The sequence below is a fragment of the Physeter macrocephalus genome, chromosome 16 (assembly GCF_002837175.3).
Source record: "Physeter macrocephalus isolate SW-GA chromosome 16, ASM283717v5, whole genome shotgun sequence".
Lineage (NCBI taxonomy): Eukaryota > Metazoa > Chordata > Mammalia > Artiodactyla > Physeteridae > Physeter > Physeter macrocephalus.
This window is the reverse complement of record NC_041229.1, coordinates 104,417,192-104,427,344: the sequence shown is the minus strand read 5'-3', so window position 1 is coordinate 104,427,344 and position 10,153 is coordinate 104,417,192. Positions and strand designations below refer to the sequence as shown.

The 10,153-nt window shown below is 48.8% G+C and overlaps 2 protein-coding genes across 2 annotated transcripts in view; both read left to right on the top strand.

Annotated features, from left to right (window-relative positions):
- Positions 1-2,559, top strand: part of CPT1A (carnitine palmitoyltransferase 1A) — a 10,010-nt gene extending 7,451 nt beyond the window's left edge. Inside the window, exon 5 of the mRNA XM_028501492.2 lies at positions 352-2,559. Coding sequence (XP_028357293.1) covers positions 352-438 — 87 coding nt within the window. The 3' untranslated portion in view covers positions 439-2,559. The remainder of the gene's footprint in view (positions 1-351) is intronic.
- A 4,005-nt stretch (positions 2,560-6,564) lies between these two features.
- Positions 6,565-10,153, top strand: part of TESMIN (testis expressed metallothionein like protein) — a 39,030-nt gene continuing 35,441 nt past the window's right edge. Inside the window, exon 1 of the mRNA XM_055091670.1 lies at positions 6,565-7,041. Within this exon, the coding sequence (XP_054947645.1) occupies positions 6,565-7,041 (477 nt within the window). The remainder of the gene's footprint in view (positions 7,042-10,153) is intronic.

The window sequence follows — 10,153 nt, the reverse complement described above, 5'->3', positions numbered from 1 at the left end:
CTCCCGTTGCGGAGCACAGGCTCCGGACGCGCAGGCTCAGCGGCCACGGCTCACGGGCCCAGCCGCTCCGCGGCATGTGGGATCCTCCCGGACCGGGGCACGAACCCGCGTCCCCTGCATCGGCAGGCGGACTCTCAGCCGCTGTGCCACCAGGGAAGCCCTGTATGCTATCTTTGTTAACCCTTAACATCACTCCAGATGCTATAACTTAATGATTAAGTGACTAAGTCAAAGCTTAGAGAACTGGCAAAAAGGAATATTAGTTCTTCGAGTCAGATTACAAGTGAAAGGGTTGAAATGTGAGAATTTCCACGTTGTAACCTGTTTCTGTTTTTTGTTTTTAAATGAAAGGATTCTCATCGCTTCGGGAAGAACGTGAAACAAGCAATGTTTGACATCGTGAGTTTGTTCGGGCTCAGCTCCAATTCCAGAAAGTAAATCCCTTAGCACTGCCGGGAAGGAAGAAGAGCTCTTCGGATGAAAAACCAAATGAAAAATAGCTGTGAATCCTGATTGTAGTTCAGGATGAAAATTTGCTCTAAAAGACTCAGACGTTTCCTTTCCTTCGAGGGTCTGGTGTTTTTGCTTTTCTAGATGGCAGGCTCCACCCCATGAAGTATAACCCTACTCCTTCCAAGCAGGTCCTAACCTGGGGGACATTGGATGAAGTCCCCCCCCCAAGGTCTTCCCATCGCCTTGCGTTTCTTAAGGGATGAAATTGTCGTTGAGCGATTTGTGGAATGAGTGGGGCTGTGACTTCATACTCGTTGGAAACGACCGACCCGGCACGCTTCCTCGGCGGCCGCTGGACACTTGGTACTTACGGGCATTTAATTTTATCAGAGCAATGTAAACATTTGTTTCCTTCCGAGAGAAAAGCATTGTTTAAGCTGCAGATGGTGGCAGTTAACAGCCAACGCACGTGCAATGCACTAACCAAGAAAAGCTGTGCTTTTGGAACCCAGTCTGTCCCTGTGGCAACTCTGTCACTGTCTAGTTTGGTCGTCTGCCTCTGCCTCTCCATGCTGGGAGCATGTAGTGTGTCTCATCTTTAGTTTTCCTGACCTGGCAATTCTTCAAAACCCAGTGCCTTAAAAACGGAAGGCCCCAAATGTAAGGGAGACCGCACGAGAGATTTATTTTGTAAAGTCTTGAGGTGGAATTGTGGGTGTCTTACTCCTCCGCTTACTGGGTGGATAACCCTATGTAGGCATTTTACTGTGGTGTCCCTGTATCCCAGAAGGACCAGTTCCCTGACGAGGGCAGCTGTGCTGCGTTCCCCCATCAGACTGCCTTCCTTAAGCTTCCTCGTTAAGCTGCAAAAGAAGACGTGGGCGTGCCTCAGAAGTGGGGAGCAAGGGATGTGATGGTCGAAGATTATGTGTCTGGAGCACTGACTGAAAAATCAGACATCCTGGGTGCCTCAGGATTCCTGCTTACCCGAACTGGTGGCAGGGAGAACATGACCTTCGGCCCTGAGGAAGGAACAAAACTTGAGAAAAGCAAACCTCAGGGCGGTCAGGGTTGGGCATCCCGGCTGGTGAGAGAGGAGACCCACTCCCACCTCCAGGGAGACGGAGGGAGATGGGTTATCGGTGACCTCCTAGAATGTCACAGGTGACAGGTGCTGGGTTTAACACAGCCTACCCTTCGGATGGGCGTGCCTTGATCGAGTGATTGACCAAAAAGCGATGAGGCGCTGAATCGTCTTCAGTATTTGGTGTAAAAAGAACGGATCATGGAATGAAATAATACCCACTGCCTCTGGGCTGTAATGACAAGCTTAGCTGTCCGTCTGTTAAAATCATGTATTTATTTTTCTGACCACTATGTTCTGGTGGGGCTCGCCTCTCTAAGAGTTCTGAACTCCAGGGATACGGTGACGAGGCCGAACCCTGGAGCAAGAGGAAGGCGCTTGCTGCAGAGCACGTGCATATTTTATTCCTGTACATGTTGTGATGTAAAAACCCCACCTAAATGGGCCAGAGACTTTTTTTTTTTTCTTTTAAAAGCAAGCAGAAATGAGAACAGACAAAAAAAGCAAAAAGGGACATCTAACCACCACAGCAACAAAAGGCCCTGTTCATCTGTGTTATGTAGTCAAGGAGGCGTGAGGGGTACAGCCCCTCTGCCTCAGCGAGGCGTAGCTTCCAGTCGAAGCCAGGACCACTGAAATCATACACTGTTGACCACTGACCAGTCTGTATTATGATTCATGGGTGAATTCGAGCACAGACGTGTTAGCACTCAGACTTATTTGGGCTTGTCTCTCAGGTTTTAAGTGTCTCAAATGTAATCACTGCTAATCCGTGCAGTTATCAATGCAATTTTTTATTCCCTAAAAGGAGGAAGAGTGGGTTTTTACTGTACATGTTGAAAGCAGGAGGTAGGAGTATGATGTATTTAATTGAATTTGGAATAAGCCATAGTCTTAACGGAGCTGTGGTCTGAATTTGTTATCTTGAATTGGCCATTGCATGTAAATACAATATGCTCTTTTGGATAAATCTTAGAAATGCAGTATGAATGTTATCATTAATAAAAACATTAATCCCAGTCTACCGCAGTATTGCTTTCTGTCTCTTTTGTTATACTGATAAGGAGGCTGTAGGTCAAGTACCAGGCTCAGGCACTTGGGACAAAGGTGACGGACCAAGATATGCAGAAAAGGCCTCGGGTTGGGCGGAGTGGACACCGCTCGATTCACACACCTGACAGAGAAGGGTGGCTGCTAAGAAGGGCTGTGGATTTTGCTGTGTTCATTTGTGCATCCTCACCACTTGCCCCAGGGCTTAGAACAGTGCCTGACACATAATAGGTGCTCAATAAATACCTGTTAAATACATGAATTCTGTTTTCTCCACAGTTCTTATTGAACACCTACTGTATGCTTAGCTCTGTTCTAGGCACTGGGAATACAGCGGGGACCCCAAAAGGTTCTGGCTGTCGTGGAGATCGGATTTCATTGGGAGGAGGTTGAGAACCAAGGAAACCTCTCAAAGGATCTTAAGGGTTCCTGGGCACTTGTATGTGTGTGTGTGGTGGGGGGGGTGGTAAGAGTAGCTGGCTTGGGGAGGAGGCTGATTTAGAAATGGGTTTTGGGGAATTCCCTGGCGATCCAGTGGTTAGGACTCCTCGCTTCCTCTGCAGGGGGCCCGGGTTCCATCCCTGGTCAGGGAACTAAGGTCCAGCAAGCTGTGTGGGGCAAAAAAAAAAAAAAAAAATGGGTTTGAGCTGAGGCCTGAATGACAAGACAGAGCCGGCCTTGGCCGATCCAGCAGGGCCAGAAGAGCATCTAGGAACCGCAGGTGCTCAAAGGTTCCAGGCCTTTGATCCTGCCCTGCGTGGTGACTCACACAGATGGCCGTGCACGCCTGACCCATGGGGACTGCTCGCCAGAAACGTCTGATGTGTGAAGGAGTGAACGGTACGCCCTGGGGGTTGATGTGCTTCTCAGGCTATTCAAGCTCTTCACGGTTTTTCACTTGGGTTCTTCAGTTTATATTGGCTACAGTTTGGGAAGCCTGAGTTGCGTTCTCAGGCCTGCCCCCAAACTCAGCTGAGTTCAAAGAGATGTGGCTTTTCCAGCCATAAAATTAAGAGTAAGGAGATCCACATGTACATGTGTATGTTGATCAGAGAAAGGGCTGAAAAGATACACAGCAGCCTTCACAGGGATTCCCTCTTTGAAAGGCAGTGTGATTGTGGACGGTATGGAACCCAAGGGAACTTCAGCTTTATCTGTAATATTTAATTATTTCGGTCGGAGGGTTTACGTACTCTACAGGTCTTCATCGACTTATGATGGGGTTAAGTCCTGATAAACCCACAGTAAGTCAAAAATGTATCTAATAAACCTACCCTACCAAACATCATAGCTTAGCCTAGCCTACCTTAAATGTGCTCAGAATACTAACATTAGCCCACAGTTGGGCAAAATCATCTAACACAAAGCCTATTTTATAATAATGTGTTGACTATCTCATGGAATTTATTGATACTGTCCTGAAAGTGAAAAACAGAATGGTTGTAAATGTATCGGTTGTTTATCCTTGTGATGGCGTGTCTGAGAGCTGCCCAGTATCACTAGAAGGGAGCGTACATATCCCTAGCTTGGGAAAAGAGCAAAATTCAAAATTTGAAGTATGGTTTCTACTGAATGCATATCACTTTCCAACCATCATAAAGTTTAAAAATCCTAAATGTCCATTGACAGATGAATGGATAAAGAAGATGTGGTACATATATATACAATGGAATATTACACAGACATTAAAAAGAGTGAAATGATGCCATTTGCAGCAACATGGATGGACCTGGAGATGATCATACAAAGTAAAGTAAGTCAGAGAAAGACAAATATCATATGAAATCGCTTATATGTGGAATCTAAAAAAATGAAAATGATACAAATGTACTTATTTACAAAACAGAAACAGACTCATAGGCTTAGAGAAGGAATTTATGGTTACTGGGGGGAAGGGTGTGGGGGAGGGATAGATGGGGAGTTTGGAATTGACATGTACACACTGCTATATTTAAAACAGATAACCAACAAGGACCTACTATAAAAAAAATTCCTAAATTAAGGACATTCTGTATAACTAAAGCAAAAAGCTGGCCTAATTTTAATCTGAAGAAGCCACTAAAGCTTTCTATGGAGTCCTGCCCTGTAGAGCATAGGCACACAGGAAATGAATTCTTCAAGAACTGGACAGTATTTCAAGGCAAGTATGTTTGCAGTGAACTAGTGGCTGGGAATATATTTTAAGTCGTTCACATGGTAGGAAAATTCCAACAGTGAGAATTTAATTACATTATGTTCTTTCAATGTCAACTTTTTGTGTGTATGCGTGTGTGGTACGCGGGTCTCTCACCGCTGTGGCCTCTCCCGTTGCGGAGCACAGGCTCCGGACGCGCAGGCTCAGCGGCCACGCCTCACGGGCCCAGCCGCTCCGCGGCATGTGGGAGCCTCCCGGACCGGGGCACGAACCCGCGTCCCCTGCATCGGCAGGCGGATTCTCAACCACTGTGCCACCAGGGAAGTCCTAATGTCAACTTTTAATGTCCCATTATAATTTTTCAGATAAGAAAGTCCCAGCAACTTAAAGCTGTGCCTTAAATTTCCGGATTGTCAACTGTGCAAAATTTTCTTGCGATTTCTTGAACGCTTAAGTGTACAGCCAAACAGTGCATAGTGCTCGTGTGCCTTGGTTACTACTGTTTGATTTAGGAACGTATTTTTTCAGTGAGATTAGAAAGCGAATGTCTTACTTTTTTTTTTTTTTTTTTTTTTTTTGGCCGCGCCGAGGGTCTTGAGGGATCTTAGTTCCCCAACCAGGGATTGAACCCGGGGATTGAACCCTGGGCCTTGGCAGTGAAAGTCCGGAGTCCTTGGTTTGCTTACATTGACGAGACGCCTAGTCTTCCTCCCAAACTCCAGCACCAAGGACCGGAAGAGCACGCTAGGTTGGGAACTTGCATGTGCCTTTCCCTGGCCCTCCACCCACTCGCGATGCTCCGTGGCGGGGCGGGCTCTGTCCTGAGGAGCTCGAGGGCAGAAAAAGTACACGGTCAAGATTAAGGTCTGAGGTCAAGCCAGGGAGTCCCACCCAGCGCGGCCTCAGACTGGCCTGGGGGCTTCTGGTTCCCCACCTGAGCCTGGAGCTGCTGGTACCGGGAGTGTCCTTCCCCGTCCATCTCCCCTCACCTGGCCGTTCCCTGGCCTCCGGCCCCGACCCCGCCCAGCTCGCCCCGCCCACCACCCTCCAGCACTGTCACGGGGGCCGCCTCCCCCGCCCCCATCCCTGCTTATCCCCTCGCACTTCCGGGACCCGCCCATGCCCCCACTCACTTCTGCGCCCCGCCCTCGCATCACCCCCAACCCCTCCCACCCTCTGACCCCGCCTCCGCGCCCCGCCTCCGCCTCGCCATGGCCCCGCCCACCTCCGCGAGCCCCGCCTCCGCTTCGCCCCTGGCCCTGCCCCAGTCCGTGTCCCCGCCTCCTCCCCAACCGCCAGTAGCTCGGCCCCGCCCCCGCGCTCGGCGCTCTGCCAGCTCACGGGGCCACAGGTGTGCCGTCTGAGGAGGCCTGACTCGGCTCCCCTCCGGTGCCTGAGACCCCGGCCGCCGTCGGGCTTCCCCGCGGTCCCCGGCCCGGCCTCGGGTCTGCGGAGGGGAGGGGGACTTTGGGCCCCCTAGTCAACCTCGAGGGGGCGGCGGGACTCCCTCTCCAGTCGTCCCCGTCAGGGGCGGCGGGGCGTCCAGGTCCTCGGGAATAACGGACCCCCGCCCCTTTCAGCCCCAGTCGGCCGGTCGGGCCAGCAGGGCCCCTTCGCCGGTCGGCCTCGCCGAGGGAGGGGCGGGCCGCCTAGGCCGGCCTCTCGAGAGCGGCGGGCCCCCCCGGGTCAGATCTCCGGGAGCGGCGGGCACCCCGGGTCGGCGGCCGGGGCGGGTGGGGGCCGCCGCCTGACTGGGCCGCGTTGTTGCAGGTGCGCGGTTCCCGCCGGATCCCCCTCGCGCCGGGTGCGGGGCGATGCCCGGGCCCGGGTGCCCCCAGTGGACATGGAAGAGGCCCCTCTGCTGGGCGGCATGTCCAGCCCCGAAGACGAGATGGTGACAGACCTTTTCAGCGCCGAGAGTCAGTTTGTTCCTGAAAACCTTCCCCTGAAAACCCCGGTGGCGGTGAAGAACGAGGAAGACGAGTTCCACGTCTTCCAAGACGCGTACCTGGGCTCCGCGGACCCCAAAGAGCCCCCGCTGCACGCCTTCAACGCCCCGCTCGGCGGGGACTGCAGCGGCAAAGTCAAAGTGGAGCTGCTGGTGGATGAGAACGAAGATGAGGAAACGCTCGGGGAGTACCCGAGTCTTCCCAAGCTCCATCCCCTGGAAGACGCCGTTCTTCCCGCCGCCGGGCAGCCGCACGCCTACAACCTCCACTTCCTGTCCTCCCTGCTGACCCCGCACAGGAGTCCTGCCGTCGGGCCCCTGGGCGCCTGGGCCAGGGAAGGAGCCGCCCACCCCGGCGTCCGCGTGATTCCAGTAAGATCCACGTCGCAGAGTACCCCCTGCACCCCTGCCCTAGTGGAGACGGGAGACTTCCTGCTTCTCCCAAGATTTTTCTCGTGTCAGTAGCATCCCTGATCGGATTCACTCATTCCCAAGAGGGCGCATCCCTTGCTAAACGCGAGATGCATCACCCAGCCAAGCCATTCTACCTGAAGGTGAACTAGGTCCTTGGTCCCTGGTTCAAACCTGGCCTAACCCAGCAGAGATCATACAACAAAAGAGGAGGGAAACAAGTAGATTTTTTTTTTTTTTTTTTTTTTTTTTTTTTGTTGCAGCCAGGCATGTGGGAGCTTAGCTCTGCAGCCAGGGATCCAACCCGTGCCCCTTACAGGGCAAGCGTAGAGCCCTAACCACTGGACCACCAGGGAAGTCCCTAGAAAGTTTTAAAAGCAGCTTTAGGAAAGAAACCCCAGTGTCTGTGAAAACAAATGCAGTGGGAGTCTACACGTGCTCCCCTTTTACATTTTTTCCCCTTTAGATTGATAAGGGTTGTAATTCACAGCCAGGACTCACAGTTAGTACTTGTGTTTGGTGAGCCTTGAAATCAAGGTGTTAGAGCTTCCCTCTGCTAGTAAGTGGTTGTTTCTCAAGCATATGTAATATAAATCAGAGTCTACATGAATTCATGGTAATTGTCAGCCAGCTACCCTCTTTTGCTGTGGGTAACTAGTGGCAATTTTCTGCTTTGTTCTTGTTTGTTTATCTATTTAGTTTGAACCCGGACACTGGGCAGTGAAAGCACAGAGTCCTAACCACTGGGCCACCAGGGAATTCCCCTTTTCTGCTCTGTTCTTGCTGAAGCTAAACAAATCAGTTTTTAAAGGAAACAGAGGATCTGTAAGGAAATGTGTATTGGCCCCTCAAAAGGATCTAGTTTGGAAAACTAGATCACTCAGCTGTTAAATCATTTTAGTTAAGTCATAAATTAAGCTTCTGTGGAACATTTTTGAATTGGTGTTGAGATGGCTGGAGCCTGACTTTGTTTGCATATCATAAGCCATAGCAGCAGGAGCTTAGATTTCTGTTTTCTGGTGTTCTTTTAGCATAATCACTGCTCTTTAGTGCACAGAAAAGGTGGGGAGGAGAGGCTGAGGCCTAGAGGAACCATAGAGCATACCTAGTCCCACCAGCTTTCAGCTGGTGCAGAGGTCTTCCTCGGAATCTTTTTCAGATGGCTTGAAATGTCAGACACTCCATTTTGCTACCAGACCAAACGTGTGTCCCAGCACCTTTTGCCTCTTGGTCCTAGCACGGCTCCCTTCCTGTACCAAGGGGACTCAGTGAGCATTCGCCAGAGCAGGAAAGGAACTAGCTCACGTTAAAATAGTAAATTCCCTTTAAATGTAATTCAAGTTTAACAAAATAAAGGAGAGTCTATTTGGATGATATTTCTTTGGTTTTTTGAATTTTTATTGACAATTTCCTAATTCATTAATAAAATGAAAAAGATTTAGCATGGACATGTTTGTCTTTTAAACAGAGTGGAATAATTTTTCAGTAAATATTCAGGGTCAATTGCTAATTTCCTTTTTCTAGAAATTCATTCCCACATATTGACCTCTGTTTATTCTTTAAAAGTAGGATTATACTATACTGTAAGTAGTTCAGATACCAGTTGCATGGGGCTGAGGAATTGATATATTTACTGTATAAGTATTTGTTAATTACAGGGAGATAAGTTAAATCTAAACTTTGATGATGTGGGACTTCCCTGGTCGTCCAGTGGGTAAGACTCTGTGCTCCCAATGCAGGGCGCTTGGGTTCCATCCATGCTTGGGGAACTAGATCTCACATACCTGCCGAAACTAAGAGTTCCAACGCCACAACAAAGATCCCGCGTGCCACAACTAAGACCCGGCACAGCCAAAATAAATAAATAAATAAATTTTAAAAATAAAAATAAACTTTGATGATGTGTACATGACAAATTCCCCAAAGCAGAAAGCAGAGGAAAATTGAAAACTTTCTACGTTTCTATAAAATTTGAAATATCTAAATAAAGTTATAACTTGAAATATAGCTAAACTTTCCTCTGTCTTTTGAAAGATTTATACCTAGATGCTAGTCCGCTGTGCTAAGGGATTTGGCAGTCCATGAAAACTATTAATTGTTTAGATCCCAGATTTTAAGTTAGACGATCTCCAAGTTTGGAGTCAACACCCACACTTTGAAAGATAGTTATCTGTGCTGTGATTTTATATGAGGTCTTCAGAATGTTACCGTAGAATCACTCTTCTTTGAAGGACTTTATGACCTGCCTCCTGGCCTCTGGGGAAACTCACCTGTACTCTCTAATAGGCAGTCTGGGTAAGTGGAGGTTAAGGAGGGGGAGAGATGATGTGAGTGTAGGTTGACTGCTGCTTCCCAATCCTCTGCACATTATCAAATCTTAAAAAGAAGCACCCTGATTTTAAAACACTTAAATCTAATGGTTATCATTTTTTTAATCATCGAGACTTTTTAGTTTTTTAAATTCTGTTGATTTTCAGTAACATCATTGGTATCTCTCCCTCTTTTTGGTAATTTTGCTGGTGTGTCACTGAGTGGTGGCAGAGGATAGCTTAAAAACAAAGTTAAAGTTGGCAGTTATTTCCTACCCTCACTGTTTGCATGTTAATTATTGTCCTACCATTCAGTTAGGGAAGCTCTACTATATAATTATAAACATTACTCTAAATACATTGTAAGTTACAATATAAATGTTACTAAAACTTCAGCAAGGATGTCAGTCTTCTTGATGAAAAAGCCAAACAATAGACTAGAACATTAATACAACCTAATGAGTGTGCTCCGAAAGTGTCAATAAAGGAGCACCGTTTCACACGGTTTTAAGGAAGGTCTCACGAGGCAGCCAGCTCCTTTGGAGTAGGGGCTGTCGAGGAGCTCAAGGGGCAGCTGGCCAACTGCAGAATCTTCTCAAGTTACTTATACTGTGTTTTTGAAGCAGCAAGAGGGCCACATCAAAGTCACATCTCCACACCTCGTGGGCAGATGGTCCTTGTCCTCGGGGTCCTTGATCCCCAGTGAGGCTGGTCAGAGGACTTGTCACCCCATCTTGCTGCCCCAGAGAGAGAATAATAGTCGG